The sequence below is a fragment of the Dromaius novaehollandiae genome, chromosome 20 (genome assembly GCF_036370855.1).
Source record: "Dromaius novaehollandiae isolate bDroNov1 chromosome 20, bDroNov1.hap1, whole genome shotgun sequence".
Lineage (NCBI taxonomy): Eukaryota > Metazoa > Chordata > Aves > Casuariiformes > Dromaiidae > Dromaius > Dromaius novaehollandiae.
In genome coordinates, this window is record NC_088117.1 from 10,068,511 (window position 1) to 10,090,579 (window position 22,069).

A 22,069-nucleotide genomic window follows, 5' to 3' on the forward strand; every position below is an offset into this window, starting at 1 on the left:
AGCATATGTGCTATCCTTGGCTTGTGACAGGAGCAGCCCCAGGGGATGTCATCCACTGCCCTCTGTCCCCACGCAGGTTCCCTTGCCTCTGAGTCTACAGCATCCTGGTTAATGAGAGCATCTGATTTACTACCTAGGAGTCTCCCGGGGTTAATTAAGAGCCTGCTGTGCTACTATTGGGCAGTTGCTCCCAAAAACATCAGTTAATTCAATTCTGCAATTAAATACTCAGATGCCATTAACACGGGAGATTGCAGTTGGGCTGAAGATCAGTGCTGGGGCCATGCAAAATGACAGCTTGGAGATTGCTGCTGAGAAAGACGTTTGCAGTTAAGACGCTGGCATCTCTCGCACTCAGAGTCTCGCTCTTCCATCGAATGCCGGGTAAGCACCGTGCCGGGGAAACGTGAGGGGGCCTGCCCCGTCTCGCTCCCCAGCTGACAGTGTGCTTGCAATGTGCTTGGGCATATGGCTTTAAAAATAAACCCTACACTTCCTCCCCCTGCAAACCCTCAGAGAGGGAGAAGGAAGCACAGCTTGCCCATGGACTCGCTGCAAGCTCACTGCCTTTGCCACCGGCTCTAGCCCTGTACCTTCTTCCCTACTGCTGGACCTGGACTTTCTGGGTGTCACCGCCCTGCGTTCATCAGCCTGGAGCCCGTCCCAGCCCAACCCCGCTTCCCCGGTCGCTCCCAGGCTTGGAGCATCCTTCCTCAGGGAGGCTGCCAAGCCCTTTCCCGATCCCTCTAATCTCCGACCAGCCGCACGGCCCGCGAGGCTCATGTCTTTGTCCGCCGTGGGCGCCGGGGTCTCTATACTCACCGCTCCCCCGGCGGGGTTGCGGATGTAGCCGTACGCAATGGTTTTGTCGATGGCAAATCCGAAGTCTGCCCGACGGATGTGGCCGACCACCTCGCCGTCCCGCCAGACGGCCTCCAGGCCGAACATCGGCACCTTCCTGCAAGGCCAGAGCAGAGCAGCCGTCAGGAAAGGCTTGGGTGGGCCGGGACCCTACCGGGCAGAGGGAAGGTGTTTGGAGGAGACGGCAAGGCTGGTCGCGCTGGCTCCAGCCTGGCAGGCGAAGTGCTGCCCTGCTGGCATGCCCTGGGGCCAGCCTAGGTGCCCAGCGCATGCCCAGCCTGGGCACTGCCTCGCAGCCCTCCTGCTCCTTAACCTTTCCATGCTGATCCCCAGCACTGGCAAAACCCCTCCAGCCTGATTTGCAAAGCCTCCTGCTATTTTGGCTGAAACGAGATAAACCCACTCACTGTCACGCTGTTTCCAACTTCCATTAAATATCCAGCAGGGAATATGAAGTGGGATTTAAATTAGAGACATAATTAGAGCATGGAAAAGAGTGGCAAGCGTTTGCTACTGAGCTCTGCGCGTGCACGCAAGGGGTGCGGGGGGATCCACTTCGATGCAGGTCTGGGTGCTCATCCCTGGGTGGACACGGGCGGCAGCCATGGGCGTTTGACATCACCGGCGTTGACCTGAGCCCGGGGCAGCAATACTCACTCCTCAGTGGTAAAGCAGACAAGGCGGCGGGGGATGCCGGTGGCTTTCTGGGCCTCCACGGCCTCCCGTCCCAGGAAGGGTATGCCAGACTTGAGCTTGCAGGTGAAGGCCAAGCCTGCTTCGAGGGGGGTATCGTCGGGGCGAAGGTCCGCGTGCCAGTGTCTATAGCCTGCGGAGAACAAGAGGCAAACGCGGGTCTCCTGGCCTGTCCCCTCTCCGCAGCAAGCCCATGGTGAGAGTATCAGGAGACCGCGACATCAACCCCGCCTGTTGCACACCCCTATTGCCCTTGATTCACTTGGTCTAGGACAAAGCATCCTCGAGAGAGACCCATGTTTAGGAAAGTCTCAGCAAGGAGCACGGGGGACTAGTCGCATTTCTGCCATTAGCTGCTAGACGTCCAGCCAGTCACCCTACCCTATCCTCAAAGCTGGGAAAAGCCCATTTGCCCTGGGTCCCCTGGCTGGAGGCAAAGCAACCGACGCCGTGGTATGGAAAGCCACAAACCTTTCTCGATGCTGAGGCTGTCGATGGCTCTGTAGCCGGCGTTGGTAATGCCGTGCCGGGCACCCGCCTTCATCACCGCCTGATAGACCCTCACGCAGTCCGCCTTGGGCACGTGCAGCTCCCAGCCCATCTCGCCGACGAATGACAACCTCATGGCACGGACCTGTGAAACACAAGGGGCCAAAATCGTTCAGGATGATGGCTCCGCTGCAAGCCAGGCTGCAGGGCCCAGCAGAGAGGCTGCCGAGCTGCTCACCGAGGGCCCAGCTCTGCCGCCATGCAAGCACAGCCAGGGGCAAGCGAGCTTGCAGGTGAACTCTGTGCAAGTGTCCTACTTGTTGGAAATGCACTTTCTCTGTTTTCTTTGCTCTTCAGAGTGCATGAAGCCAGGTTCATACTGAATTTTGTTTATCGTCTCTGGACAGCCTAACCTTTGCACCTCAATATCGCAATTAACAGGAAAGGAAACAAGTACGAGCCCGGACCACAGCTCCTTCTCTGCGCCCCTCCAGCTCCATCTGTTCTCAAGATCCAGGAGGGAAATTCAGAAGGCAGAGAAGGGCTGCATTTTTTCCCAGCCTTCTCCGGCCATTGAGCCGCGGCTGACGCAGCCAAGGCCAGTCTGAGGTTAGACAGGGGTGCTCCTCCGTCCAGCTGGGCCTCTGTCTCCCTCTGCTGCTTCAGCTACAGCAGAAGAAAGTCTATGAACACCCAAATCTGCTGGAGGCTCAGGCTGCCAAATCAGCCCATCAGTGGAGGAAGCTCATCCCCACTAGGGCTTGGCCTGCTGGAGACTCTCAGGCCGGCACTCCGGGGCCACTGTGCAGGTGCAGATGCCCTCCACAAGCAAAACCAAATTCCCCCCAACGCAGGGGCCTGCAGAAGGCCCTACGTGTTCCTACCAGGCGCTCAGCCCTGCATCCCGACCCGCACCCAGGCACGCAACGGGGATGCATGGATTTGCACTGATGGAGAATGCACCCCAAAGCGTTAGTTCCTGCCGCCAAACTAGCTAGACAGAAGACAACACCAAATTCACTGCAACTCTAGAGAGATACTAGCAGATCTGAATAGATGCCGTGTTTCTCGGGGGAGGCATTTTCCTTGGAGATCTTCCCCATCTGCCTGCATTCCCCAGGAACACAAACTGGAGAGAAATCTGCTCTTGGTGCTGGGGCAGAGCTGTGTGTCCCACGACGTCCTGGCAGTCCTGAGACTGCTCTCCCATGGCAAAGCAGTTGGCACAGCCCTGTCCGTGCCCCAGATCCCGCTGGGCTCCTGTTGTCCCCTCGGCAGGCAGAGACCGGCATCTTCCTGTTGTTCCCACCCCAAAGCTTTCTATGCTGGCCGTGGCCAGACCAGCTTGGACACCTTCCCTGGAGACATCCCTTGAGTCTCAGCCGTATTTCTCTCTGGATCGTCCCTTCAGCTTCACGCCTTTGTTGCGGGGGAAGAAGCAGAGAAATCTCCGGCTCCCAGGGGAAGGCGAGCACGCAGCCTCTGGAGCCGGCCCAGCCAGCAGCGCTTGCAGCCCGTTCCTCGGTGGCTGGCTTCACACGGGCACCGCGGCACCTCCCGGGGGCTCTGGGCCAAGGCAAATCGGGGCCATATTTCTGCGTGGCAGCCTGTGCACGCGGCAGGGCCGATGCCCAGCAGATCCCCATGGATGGCAGCGTGTACCCACTGAGGTTGGCAGGAGGACAACAGCGAGCCCATACCACCAAGCTAGCAACCATCCCCCTCCCTGCCCGCTAGCCCCAGCCTCACGCCCTGCAGTGCCCTGCTGCCCGGGGCCGGAGCCGGGAGGCTTGGAGCCGTGCCCAAAAGCAGCCACGGTTCTGCATCCCACTCTCCAGCTCCAGTTTTTGCCACCCCCACGAAGGCGGCCGGTGGCGCTGGCAGAGGCTGCATCCATCCACCCGTCTCCTCTGCAAGGCCACTGGCGGATAACGCAGCGATCACTTTTTCACCTCCACGAGCTGGTTTGCAACCCTGATGGAAATGGCAGTCTGTTATCCCACTGCCGAGACCTCGGTGAGCTAGAGGATCTCAGCCAGGGCAGGGAGGAAAAACAGTAACATCACGGGCAAGCATGGACACAGGAGAGAGCATGGAAAGGATGCGGTGGTCTGGATGGTGCTGATTCCTGAGCATCTGCTGACAGGCGCCCAAGGGCCAGGCAGCGGGCAAAGCACCAGGACCTCGGAGCGGCTGGGAGCCCTGTGGAGGTGGCCCTGGTAGGAAGTGGGGGGGATTCATCCCCCAAGCACGAACCCCCAGAAACCAGTATGCAGGCACTGCTCAAAGCAACGTGGGAGCTGAGGGCTGTGGGCAGGCAATCTCCGGTGCCGTGAAAGAGCTGGTGCCCTGGGTTTGCTACAAGGCAAAGCAGCGCCCTCAAAAACTTTTCCTGAAGTGTCCTTAATCATTAATGGCAGTAAGAGCCCCTGGCTGTCCTCCAGCTTCAGAGTAGAGCTGGCCCATGGTGCAGCCCTGGGCAAAAAGCGTCCCAGGCTAAATGTGGAGAGTAAGGGGGAAGGGGCAGAGTCATGAGGTGTGACAGGAGAGGAAGTTCACAGGCTCTAGAAAAAGAGATTTTGAACCAGAAGATGCTAATTTACCCAGGGGCTGATTCTGCTGGTAGAGAGGAAGGTCCAGGAGATGAAGGGTGGGCAGACCTTCTCCAGGGGATTCCTCCAGGGCATCCTAATGGTACCTGGTGGCTCAAGTTCAGAGCTCCCTTAGGCCTGGGCTCATTGGACTTCAGCTCCAGGCCCTGACACAGCTTCCCATGGCCGGAGGAAGGCAGAAGGGGGTGGGATATCAGCGCAGCTCCAGGCCCGTGCATGGCTCCCACTACCTGGCCTTTTGCTTTCGTACCCGCTAACATGTCATCGTAACGGCACAACATGTTCAGGAAGATGAAGGCGTGTTGCGACAAGCTTTAGTCTGTGCAGAGCCTTGAGTCACCGTGACATGCTTGCAGTGAACAACGCTATCTAGCAGTACAAATGGCATGACAGCCCCTCGCAACTGCTCGGAGGAGAGAAGCTGTCAGCAACACTCATCCGAGCCAGCTCCAAAGACCATCATTTAACATGACGCACTGCAGTAATCTAGATTATGAGGATGAAATATTCATGCGACGCAGCCAAGAGCAACTCTTCAGCCTGTCCTAGTGCTGGTTACCTGCTACCTCCAGGGATGTGTCCAGTGACAAGAAACCCCTGGAGCTTTGGTAAGCCTTAATGGGAGAGGGAGCCTTCAAAAGCAAGGGATAGCCCTTAATGAATCCCAGACTACGCATCAGTATCCTAAAGCTTGCCTGCCTCTGCCAGGAAAATGTGTCAGACTGGAGTTAGGGCTTGTGCCGCTCTGCCAGGTCAGACAGTGCTGCAGGGAGCTGGCTGTGACAGTGATTTCAGGGTCCAGCTCTCTCCACCAGGGCTACCTCAGCATTTCAAGGCCCACATTGTTTCCTCACGTACCTACCCTAGCCAGGATGAGAGCCGAAGGCTTCACACCAAGACAGCTGAAGAAACACCACCCATCGTGTGCTTTAACAAGCATCCTGCCAGTACTTCCCTGTTGCTCGCCCTGCTCAGATGCGCCGACAGCACAGACCTGCTGCTTGCATCTTGCAGAGAGCAACCTGCTTTACATCAGCACGACCAAAATCAGCACAGACGAAAGGCTGTGCGAGAGAGCCCCTATGTGAACGTGCTCCTGGCACCAGAGGCGACGGGTCCGCGTGCCGGTGCATCGTCCGGGGCAGCTCGACTCCCGGCTCTCCCTCCTGGTCCCCTCCGCTGAAGCTGGCGTGAGGGCACTGCTGGGAGACGCTGGCTGTGCAGCTCCCTCGAGCGGAGGGTGGACGGGGAGCGACGTTGGCAGGGGTGACGGTGCCGCGGTGGCTTCCGCAGCATTTTCACAGCGAGTTAAATGCTCCCTTCGGCTGCATCACTGGGAGCACATGCTGGGCTTCTCAGTGCTGTGGGAATAAAGAACATTTCCTACCCATCTCTAATTAACACTAAAGAGAAGAATTGACTTAGCCTCTCTGCATATAATTTGCCGTTCCTCTAAATCTGACACACCATCTGCGCGTGTCCTTACAGCGAAATCCGCAGGAGCTTCCCAAGGAAAACACACACGCACGTCAACGGCGAAGGCACACCTCGGCCGGGGAGAGGGATGAGCCCATAGTTTCACGCAAGACTGTGGTCTGCAGTCTTAAAAAAGAGCCTTGCAGATAGAAAGAGATTATGTAGCCAACAGGATGAGCCTGAAACGGTCGGCAGCTCTGCTTTGGGCCTGTCCTGCCTATGTTAACTCTGGATCGCTCTGGGGCAGGAGCTGTCTCGTGCTGTTTGCTTAGTTGTTACTGCAACTGGGAGCTGGTATCAGCTGTGGTCCCTTACACACCGTACATAACGACCAACAACCGCAGCCGCTACCCAGAACAGGCAGGGATAGTTTAGACTTCACCCAAGAAAATGCCGTAGGCAATGGGAAAAACCTCCAACCCAAAGCAGAGAAATCCTGCTCCTCTTTCCCTAGGAACAACCCTCCGCCAAGGAGCACCTGGGGTAACCGGGAGCAGATGCGATGCACCCCGTGCTGGCACAACGCGCTCCACCACGTTGCCCCGACCACCTTCACCCCCTTTGCTCCACCTTGCTGGGTGCCAAGAGGAGAAGCAGAAGGTGGCCAAATGCCGACCAGCCGGCCGAAAACGGGGATGCCACCAACTGAGGGGCAGGCAAAGCATCAGCGCAGCTCTCTAGCAACCCTGCAACAGGGATGCATGTGCATTTGTGCCTCTCTCCAGGCTCTGTCCCCTCTTGGGTTTGGTCTCACGACAGCCACCGCCATCCCCTGCCTGCGGCTGGGCCAGGAGGATGTGGTGCGGAAGCCCAATGCTGGTCCCAACCTGAACCCCTCGAGGTGCCCATTCCTTTGCAAAAGCCTCAGCTCACTTCTCACCTCGCACCAGGAGTAAAGAGTAACAACCCGACCTCCTCGCAGGTCTTTCTGGCGAGCTGTTGACAGGAGCCTGCTGAGAGGATGGTCAGCAGGGCAAGAAACGGTCATCAGAAAACCTCGCCCCAATCGATCGGCACAGCCCCCCGCGCTTGAAAGACACTGCTAAAATAAAAGCGTGCTCAAGCAGAGTTTAAGGCAGCTTTTAAGACGTTTTAACCTTTACAACAATAGAACCAGAGAGGAGACGGGGGGAGACGAAATATAATAGGTATTGTGAATTTATTTTGAGCCTCCTCACAATAGAGCCGTGCCGAGGGAGCCAGCCTTCCTCCAACCACCGTCACAGCGGCGCAACGAAGCATGAAAGCTGGAAAATCGACTCAGGAGGAGCGCGAGCACGAGGGATACGGGAAAGCTTTTCACTTTGCACAAAGGTGTCACCTAATTAGGGAACAGCGAGGGATCAAGACGCGGCAGGCAGCTACTGTATTAATCACCGCAGGAGATGCTCTGGGGATTGACAGTCGACTCCACAGTTCATTAACCCTGCCTGTGACTGAGCAGGCAGTGCTGCAGCTAAAATACACTTTGCTTTCAAGAGTAAGTTCCTCCGGAGAGAAGCTTCCCCTCAAATCACTGCCACTCGGGGGACCAAACACCCGGCAGTCGTGATGAGGCAGATCAGTGCATCGTGTAACACGTATATCCTCTGGAAACGCAGCTCAAAGCTTTGTACGGCCGGGGGCTGGAGGCTGCATCCCTGTGGGCATATCCCAATCCACGGTGTGAACCCCACGGAAAAGAGCCAGCAAAGCGAGGAGGTGCCAACAGCCGGACTTAGCCATTCCTGCCAGGTTTTGGCTCTCCCCACCCAAATTCTCTTAGGGGCAGGTATTTCCATTAGATTTCAAATGGACTTATAAAATAGCATCAATTCCTGAGCCTTTCAGCAGCAATTCAAAAGCATTTTGAGTATATTAGAAAACGAAAACCTGAACTTTACCCTGTACCGAGCAGTGAAATTCAAATGGGTTTCTTTCTCTGATACTTCATACAAAGTGATAAGCTATATATAAACTCACAAACCAATCAGTAATTTCCAGAGTCATTAACTCTGCTGGAATTCTCCTTTCACTTTAGCTGATTTTCTTCAGCTACTGAGTTAATACGTGAAAACCTAGCAATATCTTTTTAAAGATGCTGGGTTCAGCTTAATCCCAATGAAAGGCATCGGGATGACATCAGGGATGGCTTCAGTCCAGCGGCCTGAGCAACGCTGCTGCCCTGGTTTCTGCATGCAACGAATTCCTCCCCGCTCACCCCCGTGGAGCGGCCGCGGGGAGCCCCACGCTGCCGAGAGCGCGGTGCTACGCGACGGCAGGAGTGGGGCTTTCTTCCTTTTCCCAGCATGTTGCTCAGCTGCTCGGGCGAGGGAAGGTTCCCCCCTGTAAGTCACGAATCGAGAAGGGTTTTTGTTTTTGCAGAAGCAGAGCTTTACAGATGCTAATGCAGCCGGGCTTCCCCTGCAGGGCCAGGCACGGCGCCCAGGGCGACATGGGGCCTGGCAGGAGCAGAAAGGCTGCTCGATGCGCTGGCGCACCTGCACTTTTTATTTATCCCCTTCTTCCCCGCATACACATGCGCTTTTCAGTAATACTGTACCCTACGTCCCTTCCCGCGTGGCTGCACACCTCAGCCCCGGGGGATGCTGATCTCCCAAGGTTTTCCTGCGTAGATACCGGGTGCAAACTGGAAATTTTATGCAAGCACGGTTTGAACACAGGACCAGGTGTTGGGAAGGAACAAAACCTAAATGCACATCTCATCCTGGTTTTCCCACGCCCTCTGCCAACGACCCATCTCCCGGCCTCCGCTTTGTCCGCGGAGGGAGCGAAGCCCTGCCGGGAGCAGCAGGAGCAGCGCCCTGGCTGCTGCGGGGCCGCAGGGAGAACCTTTAATCCTTCCAGAGAGCATCTTGCACGTTATTACAATTGCAGAAATACTGAGATAAACTGCTTGAATAATTCTCCTCCACACAGACCCAAGCTACCTTCAGGGACATGGCGGTAACTGGTTTGAAGTAAGTATTATAAAGTATTTCAATAAAGCTGTGTAAGAAGAGCTCACTTTTTTCACAGAACTCTTTTTGGGGGGGAAAGAAAGAAAATCGTATACTTTGCAGCCCTGGGATTTGTTTCACATAAACACTTCGGCTTTTTGCTTTAGTCTTGTGTTGGAATAAAATGGCCCGTTTTACAAAAAAACACTTGAAAATTCACCTTAATTCTCCTCTCATCTCAACCCAGATGTTTGCAATTCAATGCTGTCTCTCTGTGCAAAGGCCAGAAAGCTTTTCTCTGACAGTCAGGGCATTTACACTCAAAAGAAGCCATAACATTTCTACTGGCTATTTCCTCCTTGCAAACTGGATTTTTTCTTTTTTTTCCAAACTCAAAGTGAAATGCAAATGAAATAATCGCACTCTTGAAGAAGGGAGCATTTATACACCTTTCATAGGGGATAAGCAAGTTATTAATAGATGTTATCAGCTTGTCACAGATGTGAGCACCTAGGGAGGAGTATAAACTCATCAGCAGAAACTGTTATTTGCAGCACGTTGGGCGATCTATAACAACCGATTAGGCTTATCAAAACCGTGCTCCCTCCAGGTACGCACTCCTCTCCCCCTGCTGCAGCCTCGCATCCGTTTGAGGAGAAAAAGCAAATCTCTGCGAGTCGCCTTACAGCGGTTCCCAGCAGCCGGGGCGCGGGGCACTGCCGTCTTTGCCGGCCGGCAGTGGCACGTGCTGCTCGGAGCGGCCAAGCCGGCCTCTGCCAGCTGGAGGTGGGAGAGAGGGAGGACCGGGGGCTTTGTGCCTGGCCAAGATGTCCCGGCACCACCAAGCATCTCCTGTGCACCGGGAAAACTGCTATGTGCCGCACACAACTGAGACTTTTGCAATATCGCTCAAAACCCCAAACTTTCCTTATTTTCCACCCGCTTCAGCTGAAAATCGTTGCCCCGTAACTGCACCGATACTGGAACATAAAAAGTAATGTTCACTATGATGCAAACATCAATAGGAAACCAGGGCAAAGCTCGTCATCCAATGCTTGCAAAAGTTTTTTCCCCTAATATCAAAATTTAACAATAGCAGGTTCCTCCAGAATGTTTCTGTTTTGACAAAACAACACTTCATGGTCAGAGACTCTTCTATTTAGGGTGTTTCAACCAGCTAAATCAGCAGCTTCACGCATGGGGAAAAAAAAGCAAACCCAAACAACCACCCCCACCCCCTTTCCCTAGGAATAACTTCAGACAACGTTTATTCCTGCCAGGCGAGACGGGGGAAGAGGTGCTTTTCTCTCCGCACAGCACAGGGTGAGAAGGAAGAGCCCAATCCACCGGAGCTGTGAAATCTCACAGCGAAACCCAGAGCAATGAGGACGGAGTCATCTCTTTGCAACCCGGTCCTGTGCTCTAAGCCAAGCCTCCCCTTGGCGAGGCCGCCGAGCGACGGCACGCCACGTCCCAAGCCCATCGCAGCAGCATCAAGGCGATGCACGAGGCCCGTCAGAGCTGCAACGCTGTCCCGGGCAGCACAACCGGGCAGTAGTGGTGGATTTTCACCACAATCCTGAAAGCGGGCTCGCTCCCTCCCTCAGAGGCCGACGGGCTTAGCGCGAGGTATTAGTGCGGAGCATTACCATTTCTGCACTTCTCTTGCATAACCAGTGACGTGAGTCCTAAAGTCTCAGCAAATGCAAGATGATCTGCAATTGTACAGAAAGCTTAAGGCTGTCAGACTTCTCCGGTGATCAAATACACCGGCTCCTCAGGATCCCAAGTCCTTACAGGGACTACTGACACATTTTGCTTTTAATCGTTCCTCCTTTATAAAGGTGGGGAGATGGGGAGGGGATCTGGAGTGTCAGATAAATCTCTGCCATCAGCGCTAGCCCCTAATCTGCGGGAGGCCTCTTATTCCTCCGACACCACTGCAAAGCCGCAAGTTGATGTGCCGGCAGAAAGACTCAGCACAGAGACAACTTTGAGCTCCCTCCCGAAGCTCGGAGCAGGCCTGGCTACAAAGCAGCCGGGCGGGCTGGGAAAGCAAAGGGGAGGCAACGGGGCAGGAACCCACCATGCTCCCGCTCTGGTCTTCTGGCTTTCCTTTCCACCAGAACCCATCATGAGGCCCTTGAGAAACTGCCCAAAAGCCACCTGCAGACGACAGGACCATGGCCCAAGGCTCCCACAGCTCACATGCCACACAAGGGATGACCTGGCTTGTGACAACCCTCATAGTTCCTGCAACCTGACACTGCATTGCTCAGACACACGTCACTTGGGAGACACGTGTCTCCATCTAAAAAGCCCCAACATAGCTCTTCTCACAGCTCTGCTCGCTGTAAAGCAGGCATAGCTGGAAAATTGAGCTTTTCTACAATTACCTTGGGGGTTTTAAGACATATTTTCTTCCCAAATTAGGATAAACTAAATCCCAGACTTCAAAAAAACCAACAAAACCTCCCAGTCGCCCCTTGCAGAAATATGGAGGCACTACATCTCCCTAGGGGAAAAGTACATGGTTCAAGATACACAAGGGGACAGTGGTCCCAGCAAGCAACCCCCCCAGAGGCACAGTGTCCCACGGGAAGATGAGCCCTGGGGCTCAGGTTTCCATCCTACCGTGCATCCCGCCGCCTTCGCCAGCTTGTGGGTGGAGAAGGGGAAGGCCTCGTTGCTGAGATCGGTGTCGAGCACGTCCTGGAGCACGGCGCGGCTGCGGGGAAACAGCAAAGCAGCTGTGGTGAAAGGATGTTGCTCACTGGCCAGATCCTGGCGCTTATCCCCAAAACCCTGCGCCCCACGCAGAGACCCAGCCCTCTCCCCATCCCTCCCTCCCAGCACCGGCAGCAGGGAAGGAAGGGGCTCCTTGGTCCCCATGCAGAGGTACAGCCCCTCCATCCCTTCCCAGCCGGCACGGGGGGAGGCGGCGAGAGGAAGGCTCCAAGGCTCTGTCCTGCTGCCAAAACGCCTGCAGAACTGGGAACCTGCCACAGGAGGGTGGTCACCTCACCCAGCCCCGCGAATTAGTGCATTAACGAGGCTCACGAGACGAGGCTGCCCTGGCAGAGGGCTCTGCAGCGAGGGGAATTTAGAGATGCACCTTGACCCAAGGGTGGGTGCTGTGGATGAGGACTGACCTACTGCCCAAAACAGGGACACAGACACGTTCCCCTGAACGCAAGCAAGTGCATGAACAAAACCAGGGGAAAATTACACCAGGCAGCACTGAGGAGGGAACTGTACCAGCTCCGAGGGAGCACGGGGACCCACACGTGTTCGGTTCACCAACTATCATTTCTCCCGCTACGAGCACCATCTGCTCCCCTCCCTCCCCGGGCTCCTCTCCCCACCGAACCCCGCGTGCTCGCCGGTTTGCAGAGGCAAGCGCAGCGCTCGGCCCCCGCAGGCCTCCCCTCCACCATCCCTCCCCGCCGGGGGACGAGGAAAACGGGGCGCCGCTCTGCCCGCGCTCACCTCAGCGGGCCCTGCAGGCTCAGCATGCCCAGCTCCTCCGAGCAGTCGAGGAGCTTGCACTGCAGCTTCGTGTCCTGCAGCACCGTGGTGATGTGCGACCAGTTGTGCTGCGCCACGGCCCCGCCGACAGCCAGGTAGTAGCCATCCCCTGGAAGACACCCCACAGCCTTTCAGGCCCGGCAGAATTGGGCCGGGGACGATGCTCAGCTCAGCTCAGCTCAGCTCCTGGCTGGTTTTGCTCTCCGGAGGCTGAGCTGCAGCTCTGAGTCTCTCGAGCTTGCACAGCCCAGGGGGAACCTCAAAGAAAAGGGAAAATCCTGCAGTTCTTCCCCAGGAAAGCCCACGGGCTTGATCCCACAAAGCACTGCACACTCTCCGTTCCTGGGAGAGGCGATAGAAATGCCTCTGCATTTCACCTTGGTGGGTTTAGGACTGCTCTGCCTGCAGAAGGACTAAATAACACTGGGGGAGGAGGGGGCTTTGGGGTTTCTGCTAACTTCCACGCTGTCTTTTGCTTGTGGGGCTCAGCCAGCAAATTGAAAATCAAATAACCTTTAAAACCTGAAAGAAAAAAAGGTAAGCTGGGATTTGGGGCCACGTAAAGGCACAGTTTCATCCTCCTCACCCCCAGAGAGCAGGAATGGCTCTCCCTGCCGCGCTGCACCAGCCTCCGGGCACCGTGCTGCTCCGCAGGTGCCGGGGACCAGCAGAGGAGCAGCCCCTACCTCTGTCTTGAGAAAACGCACAACTTCTGACAGTCAGATCAGAAAGCTCTTCCCCTCAGGGCTGATTGCTCTGCTGTTATGCAAGGAGCGCCAAGAAGCTAATGTCAAAGGTAGCGTTATGCAAGTGCTTGCTGCCTCTGCCTCGGCTACAGCCACGCCAGGCTTGCATAACACTACCTTTGTTTTTCTTTGCATGCAGCTTCCCTGACTTCCATGGCATGGCTTGTAGATGCTGCCTGCATCAGCCCTGCTTTCCTCCTAGAGGAGCTTTTCCCAGTTCTCCAAGCCCTAGAGATGCCCATGTGCGATGCTTCCACACAGAGCTTTGCCAACAGCGTCAAGGGTAGCTCCTTCGATTTGCAGGACTAGGCGATCCTGAAGGAGAAAACTTTGTCCCTCAAGACCAACTGCAAAAGCTTCCAATATCTTGTCCTAATACAGAATTGATATCAAAGTTTTAAGGGAGCGAGGAACTATAAGTCAGAGCAGTCTGCAAACATGTGCGTGCAGGTGCACGTGCTGCAGCCGAAATCCCTGCCGTCCGGCTAAGTGTGAGATTCCCCTGGGTCTCACCAGGCAGCTCACAAGAAGCTGCTATGTGTTGAGGAGAAAGGGAGGGGTGGAGACACCAGGCCATAACCAGTGTGAGCATTGCATGTGTATATGAGGGGGAATTCATCTTGTCAGTAATTCTGGAAGAGAATTACCCAGGGACAGGGTTAGGGAGCTGATTAATACATAATCGATCTTCCCTCTGCCTTTTCTGCCACTACCAAATTGCTCTCCGATAATCTGTCATAATGATAATAAGTGCAGCCACCTACTATAATTGAAAAAATAGATCTGCTTTTATTAAACTCCTCCATCACCCATCAAACACCGCAGCTCTGCTATCCGCTTCCCTTCACACTTCCTGCTCAACGCGGGTGCACGTCTGTGAGCGGGAGAGCAGAGGGATGCGGCATTCGCCCGCGGGAGGGGAAGAGCTGCACAGCACGAGCCCAGGGTGGGGAAAGGCAGCCTGGCGAAGCGGGGAGACCCCACCTGCGACCTTGCACCGTCCGCTGCTGCTCCCCAGGCCTGCAACCGCGCTCCCGGGCCGCTCTCTTCCCTGAGCTGCTCCTAAGCAGCAAATCTCAGCGTGACACTGTGGGAACAGGGCTGCTGCCTGCATTCAACATCTAAGTCAAAACCTTGCTTCCTGCATTTCTTCCTCCCCCAAGGGGCACTGGTTTCCCTGGGGGAGCAGTAGCACCAGCAGACACGCATCACTGCGAGGCAAAGCCATTTGGCAGCGCTGCTGGAGACGAGCACAAAGCCCTCCTCCACTATTGCTTCCTAATTCCATTTTTGCCCTCTGGGTTGACTGCTCTGCTTCCTTTTAATTCCTCTTTATTGCAGCTGATAAGGACTTTGGGAGAGGCCAGAGCAGCCATCCAGAGCTTAAGAAACCCAATAATGCCAATGAGAACCTGGTTAGAACATAAGCCCCCGGGAGAAAGGGGATAATCGGGTTACGTGGCCCAAGGGGGGTGTGGGGGGAAAAGGCCGGGTGGCTGGGAGCAGGTAATGCAATCAGCCCCCACACCTGCTGGCCAAGGCCAACAGCAGCACAGCTCACTTCCAAGCGTGGCGAAGATTAAAGAGATGCTGGCAGGGCTCAAACCAAACCTGCAGCCACAGCTTCTCGTCCCCAGGACAGAGAGAGCTGGGAGCATCCCAGACAGGGGATGTCTCACTGCCATGTGCCTCGCTGCTGGGTGGGCACCAGGCACAAAGTGAGTTTCAGGCACAAAAATTGCTCACACCGGTGCTGTTCTTCCCCCTGACAATCAGCTACTTAAGTTGGGTCAACCTGCTGTTTAGCTAAGGTTTTGAGGCTTCACTAAGGAGAGACCTGAAACATGAAATGAAGGATCCCTGGTTCTGCTGAGCTGCTATGCTGGATTTCCCCCAGCTCAGCCAAAGAGGCTACATGGCACCGGGACCAGTAACGCCTTTGCATGCATTAGCACAGCTAAAGAGCTAGCAAGAAAACGAGGCACTGACGCACCAGCATTATGGCCACCAAACCATCAGCTCCGCAAGAGCTGCGGCCCCACGGGCGAGCACGGGGCAGGATGTGCTCCCCGGCGCAAGGCAGTGCTTGCATAGGGTCCGGCCCCATGGCACGTGGCAGGCTGAGTGCCAAGCCATTCCTGAGACGGCAATGGGAAGGCAAACCCAGCCAGAGATCCCCTCCTCACCCCCATGTCTGCTGCGGAAATGCTCCCTGCTTCCAGCAAGCAGCGGCCGCGAAGCCTCCCCTGTGCTCAGGACTTTACCTTCGAAGGCGGGGGCCAGCGGCGAGGCCGGGTTCCCGGGGCTGATCCGGCTGACGGTCAGGTCGCTCTCCACACCCCCTCGCCTGTTCAGCATGCAGGTGTACACAGTTGAGCCTAGGAGTGGAAGGAGAGATGGGCACCCGCTGCGGATCAGACACCCCAGGGCACCGAGGAAATGGCACTGGGGGAGCAGGGTGGACAGGATGACTATTTTCACAGTCACTAAGTCACTTGCTGCTGCTTGGCTATGATGTGACCTCCCCTGGGTTTCTCAGGGCCACAAAGGAGACGGGAGCAACTCTTTTCCCCCTTGAGATCTATTGAGAATTTGAAGGTACTTCCTTAGAAATGTGTCAACCAACTACCTCGCGGCCGCGACGGAGGGAGCCAGCTTCTCACCTGCAAACACTGTGGCAAGAGGATGCAAGAACTGGGACGTGTGGAGGAGAGAGGATCTGCTGGGTGGCAGCGAGGAGCTTTAGACTTTCAGCTCCAGATGAAGAGAGATTCAAGAAGCAGACAATATGCAAGCCGTACAGGGCCACAGGAGCCTGTGTATGCACAGCAGCTCATCCCGGCTAAGGGCCTGGCTCTGCCCCCGGCTCACTCCAAGGAGGAGCAGCAACAGAGCAGGGCTGATCCTCCTCTCCTGTTACCTTATATTCGTTACTCTTACGGTCTTCGGGGGGTTGCTTCAATTCGTGCTGGGGCAAGAGAGCTCAGAATTGGTCCTAGAGCACTGTCCTGCCCCGGCCAGCTGATCAAACTGCTCTCTGCTAGGTGTTACTGCTATTTACCCCAGTACAGCCATTTCTCCAGCTGTGAACTCCAGCTGGACTCTGACGGGCAGATGCTCCCCGCTCTCGCCCCGGGTGCCAAGAGCAGGCTTGCACCAATGCAAACGAGAGCAAAATCCAGCCTTTGGGGAGGACAGGGAAAGTGGTCACTCTCGGATGCTTCCCACATCCTCTGCAAAAGCCACATTTACAATAAAAGCCAGGTTGGGTCACCTACTATTTGTTTTGGTTAAAGATGTAATTTCCTAGGGCAGCCTTTTAGTCTGACGCTCAGCAGAAACATCAATAAAACCCCTGGCACTCTGCAGCTGAAATGACAAGGTTGAGCCAGTACCTGGTGCTTTGCTAACATCAGCAGTAAAAAGCCAGTTGGCCGCTTTGGTCGCTTCAGGACCAACCAGGTAGAATTTCCCAAAATAAGACATGTCAAAGAGAGCCAGGGCATTTCTGCACGTTAAGCATTCATTCTTGATCTAAAATTAAAGCAAACACACCGCTGAAGTTGAGCCATGTCCTTCTCACTCTAAAAAGGGAGAAACACATTAAACCACACATGTAATGAGAAACGATACCAGGCCATGTCCAGTGCCTTTAAAGCTTGCTGTAGTGCTTCAAAACATTCCTCAAAAATCAGATATTAAATGTAGCAAGCCTGACAACAAGACAGCACTGCCTGTCTGCCCAATCCCATTCTTTACAGCAGTAACGTGATAGTTATCAACAGTGATAGCTAAAGCTTATGGAGTTGGGTGTTTCTCCCCCATTTCAGACGGCCAGGGCTGGTTTCCTTTTCCGGCTGTCGTTTCCGCGGGGGAGCAGGGAGGTTGCAGCTCGGGGAGGACTCTCTGCTGTGCTCTGCTGCAGGGAGCACACACGCTCACTCTGCAGACGTGTCTGAACTTCCCCCAAGCTGGTGTCAACTCTTCTGTTTGGGAAAGCATCACTACAATTCCACGTGAAATTCCTCTGTCGAGGTTTCCAAACATGGACCACCCTTTTTTCTTAATCCTTTTTGGAACAGTTTTCCCAGTGAAAGATGGGCAAAGCCTCCTTGGTTTCAAGTTCCCCTAAACCCCACCGACTGGGTTTTCTAGACCCGAAGCTGCTTGCACGAGCTCTAACGTCACTGACTTTCCCGGCCCAGATGTGCAGAGGCTTCAGGCGGGCGATGCTGCTTTCGCCTCATCTCCGCGCCCCAGCCCTGGTGCTCCACGCGGACGTACCGGGACCCGAGCGTGGGGCAGGTTCTGCCCCCCATGCCGGCCAGGCTGAGAGCACTGTGCTGCTGCTCGCGGCTGGGCTCTGCCCCCCAAGAGCCCCTCGCCTGCCCCAAATGTCCCCTCGCCTCCCCAGCAGGCCCCACTCACGACGTGGTGATGCGGGGGGAAGTCGAAGGTGTACTCGTCCCCCAGCAGCCGGTTGTACATGTAGTTGCTGTGACGCTGCCGCTTGTAAGCCCCGTAGTAGTCGTAATCCAGGACCTGGAGAGAGAAGCGGGCAGCATGGAGGGCAGCGAGGAAGGTGGTGAGTGGCCGAAGCCGAGTGGCTGCAAAAGGCAGCTGGCTCTGGGCAGGAGGAGATTGCAACCACATTCCCACCGCGCCTGAAAAGACAGTGCAGCGTGCTGCCTGCATGGGCAGTGCACGTCCTGCACACGCAGTGCACGTCCTGCACACGCAGCGCACGTCCTGTACCCTCGAGGACCTGCAGGGCACGGGCTGAAAATCCCCCCGAAAGCAAGTGCCGTCCTTACCGGAGCCGCTCCCTTGGGGTTGAACCAGCCAGGCCTCTCCCAGCCATGCCTCTCCTGGAAAACACAGCCTTGTTGCAGCAGCTCCTAGGTAAGATGATGCCAGAGAAATAGGAACAAAAAGGAAAAAAAAATTAAATTTTTCACTGAGCCGTTCTCATCCAGCTGATAACATGGAAGTTGCGCTCCTTAAATGCATGCACAAGACCAGATCCTCGACACTTTGGCTTTGGCTATCAGCAGCCAAGCAGCAAGAAGGGAGGGCGGTACCAGAAATCAGCTCTGTGATTTGTTTATCAAAATAGCGGAAAGCCCCAGCTCCCTTGAAATCCCTAATATTTTTGTCCACCAAAGGTATTTGCCTTAACAGCATCCGACAGCAAGCAGTCCCACAGGTCAGCTGTGCACTGCACTGAAGTTTGTGTTTTGAAGAACTAGTGATCAAAAGATGTTAAATCCAGAGAGGAAGATTCTCCCCAGTGTTTTTAACAGTAATTATATAATAACACTTAAGCTTTATATGGCAACCTTTTCATTCCTCCGCTGTGTTCTCAGGCAAATATCTCTGCATGCAATTAATTAGGGATCCATTAAGATATTTTTGTTTGGTGCCTCTGTTCAGAAAAGAATAGATTTTGTTGAATATTTTAGAAATGATTCAGTGTCTATTTATAAAACATAGCACATGTTCTGGAGCTTCGTGTATAAATACCAGGCTGTCAGTCAAATGGGCATCGCTTATTAGACATTCTATTAAAAAATAAATTGCATCCTCAGTGACAGAAAACAACTGAGCTGTCAAGCAAACAATGGGGGACAGCGGGGAGGAATGTCTGTTTTACTGCTCAAGTCTCTGTTCTCCATCGGAAGAGAAATGGCATGATCTGAATTAACGATGAGCTGCAACGGGTTCAGGAAACTTGGTTCCTTCTTTGCAGTGGTGGGAAGGTAAATGGAGTTTCTTCGCTTTGCAGCAGCCAGGCCAGACATGGAGCCAGCCCTCACATCGCTCCCGAGTCACCGGCAACGGCGGGGTGCTTTAGGTGGCTCCGAGCAGCAGCAGCTGCAGCGCTGCCTGCCCGCAAAACTGCTGGAAATCCGGCCTTGCGTTTAAGTGCCGTATCTTGAAAACGCTCACCCACCGCAGGGATCCCTCCGAGCGCGGACGGACGGCGCTTTGGAGGCAGCGCATCGCTCGGGGAGCTCCTCACCTCGTGCAGGGGGTCTTTCCTCATGTTGCGTCCCGCCAGGGGCTCGTCGTGGGGGAAGACCACGGAGTAGTTCTTGGCGTAGGACTCGTGGCTTCGCTCGCGCAGCCAGCGGTTGTTGTCGGTGAGAGAGCGGGGAAAGCGCCTGGACGGCAGGGAGAGAGGCATGCACACGTCAACCCGCGGCCCGGCGCGTGCCGGCGGCTCTGCCTCCCGACCAGGGGCTCTCTGTGCCGCCCGGACTGTGCCGCTGCCCTGATTTATGCCGATTTACCCCTGAGTAACAGAACAGAATATTGTCCTGTTGGGGGGGGGGGGGGGAAGAGGAGAATTTGGGTTAATTCTGCTCTGCTTCAGCATCAGGCTGGCCTCAGAGCGCTCCTTTTGCACAACTCCGCTTTAAAGGCGGCCCTGAGAAAGGAAAGAGCCGTGAACATTCTTTACATTTTTCATCCAATTCTCCCTAGACTGCAATATAAATAAAAACCAAAGCATTTTAAATTTGTTTGACATATTTTCATCTTTCAAACAGAAAAGCTCCTTTAAGGAATGTGCCAGTTCAGCACATGCTCGTATTATTATTACCAGAGACCTATAACTCACAGGCAACAACCTCTCGCGGTGCTCGTGGCACCTCTCCCACCCGCTGCCTCTGGCGAGCAGGGGCGCGTGGCTCTAGCACTGCGGCGGGCTCCCACCCAGCCCCGCGCCCCTAGGTCTGCAGAAAGGGAGCCAGACACCAGGGAAAAGGCCAAGCAGTGTGATTTATAGGGCCTTTTAAAACAACATTTTCAATGTTCTTCCCTGCTTTGTGCATGCCGAGGAGACGCAGGGCACGCGGGAAGCGGCGGAGGGCAACGCCGGGGCAGGCTGTGCAGGAAGCCCGGCTTCGCATCTCCCGCGCCCGCTTTAGAGGGGCAGCCAAGAGGGTTTTTCACCCCCACCTCAGTTGGGATTTGCTCCACTGCTAGGTACGCTGTGTTGGTGCTTCCCAGGAGATGCCTGAAGGGGCAAAATAGAGCAGGGACCAGAGGTGCTCACACGCCGCCTTTTCTAGTTGTGCTAGGACAGATCCACGGGTCATGTTACACCAGCAGCTCCTTCCAGGGCTGGCACAACCCAAGACCTGGGAGCTCCAAAATGCAAATAACGCTGCCTGAAAAGTAACTGCGGGCATCCCACGAGCCAGCTCGGCGGGACTCAGCCCTGCATGGCTCTGGTCTCGGCGTGGTGCAGCCACCCCGCTGCCAGCCTGGCACACGCGGCACGGCACGGCCCCGCTCGCCTCTCGGCTGCGGCCCGTCTACCAGCGCGCTGCACTTCTGACAGCAGTGAGAAGAGCAACAGCTGCCAGAGGAAACATTTACAAGCAAGCGTTTTGAACAGATAAATATTTAAATATGCAGAAAAGGGAATTATTTAAAGAGGAGCTCAGTAATCATCATCATCAAAAAAAAGAGAAAAAGCCACGATGAGGACTGACATCAGCTGGAGAACTCCAGGAAACACAAAAACCCAAACAGACAGAGCACCCTGAGCGAGGCAGCAGACATGGGAGCTGCACCAGGGTCTCGGAGCCATGGTAGGACAGCAGGATGGCAGCAGCTCCAGCCAGAGCTCCCTGGCCCGAGGCAAGGATGTCAGTGGCTGCAGGGCTGCTCCTCAGCTGCCCCATTTGCAGCCCAGCACATTAATGCAAAGCAAAATCAGCAAGCGCTCAAGTTAATACAGGTGGCTGGCAAGGGGATGGCTGGGGAGAGGCGCAGGGTCCCCACTGCCTCCCCAGCGGTTTATCCGCAGGCTGGAGGGGGCTGGCAAGAGCGGGTACGTCCCCACAGCTACTCCTGATGGGCAGGACCCCAAGAGGCATCACCTGCTGGCACCCAGCCCCACTCGGAAACTGAAATTAAAACTCTAGGAGGAGGTACAGGTGTGATATGGTCTATTTGGGAGGCTTAGGATGACTTAGGATGAATTCTAGGCTGGTATCTGCAACCCATGAGAAAAGGATCATGGGGAAAATGAGGAGAGGCAAAACAGAGACGTGACAGTTCTGGCTGCGACACAGACTCCCTCTTGTGACCTTTGTCAAGTCACCAAGCCCTCCTCGGAGCCACAGCTTCTCCATCTGCTAGACGGCAGTGAGGGAAATGCCAGCCTCGCAGGCCACCTGCTCAGATTCAACGCTGGTAGCACGCTTTGAAGAGGGAGGACTCGCAACGAGTGCGGAAACGTCACTGCAGCTCAGAGATGGGGTACTGGAGACACTCGGGTAATCCCGATGCCTCCGCAGGGCCTGGAAAGCTGCCCTGCAGTTTCCTGAGCAGGACTGAGGTTTCATGGCCCAGACCAGCCTCACGATGGCTTTGGGTTGTGCCAGCCCCCACTCCTGACACTGCAGCAGTGCCTGCCCAGCCCTGTGATTTCTTTTTTCTGGGAACAGCTGGTGTCTGTCTGCAATGCCAGCTGGAGGAAGGCTACTGCAGGCGTCTTTCTGCTGACCTCTACAGGCAACAGCACCGATTTCCCCTCTCCTTCCCAGGGTCCCAGGCTGGTTCAGTGGTTCTCTACCAGCTTTTCTATTAAAGCGACGTGACTTTGAAAGCTTTGTCCCTGACAAGTTTGTTGCCATTGTTATGAGCACCATAAGAAAGCCCAAACCTAATCAAATATAATTGGGAAAGTAAAAAGCAATTACAGAGCCAA

General features: G+C 55.2%; 1 protein-coding gene across 3 annotated transcripts in view; it reads right to left on the reverse strand.

The window, feature by feature from the left end:
• Positions 1 to 22,069, reverse strand: part of SARDH (sarcosine dehydrogenase) — a 36,399-nt gene that overhangs the window by 2,501 nt on the left and 11,829 nt on the right. For all 3 annotated transcript variants that reach the window (XM_064523835.1, XM_026094486.2, XM_064523836.1), the window contains 10 exons: positions 19,367 to 19,508; positions 18,159 to 18,242; positions 17,773 to 17,886; positions 16,740 to 16,878; positions 15,609 to 15,722; positions 12,560 to 12,707; positions 11,705 to 11,798; positions 2,026 to 2,188; positions 1,519 to 1,687; positions 823 to 958 (listed from right to left, as the gene is read on the reverse strand). In XM_064523835.1, the coding sequence (XP_064379905.1) occupies positions 823 to 958; positions 1,519 to 1,687; positions 2,026 to 2,188; positions 11,705 to 11,798; positions 12,560 to 12,707; positions 15,609 to 15,722; positions 16,740 to 16,878; positions 17,773 to 17,886; positions 18,159 to 18,242; positions 19,367 to 19,508 (1,303 nt within the window). The remainder of the gene's footprint in view (positions 1 to 822; positions 959 to 1,518; positions 1,688 to 2,025; positions 2,189 to 11,704; positions 11,799 to 12,559; positions 12,708 to 15,608; positions 15,723 to 16,739; positions 16,879 to 17,772; positions 17,887 to 18,158; positions 18,243 to 19,366; positions 19,509 to 22,069) is intronic.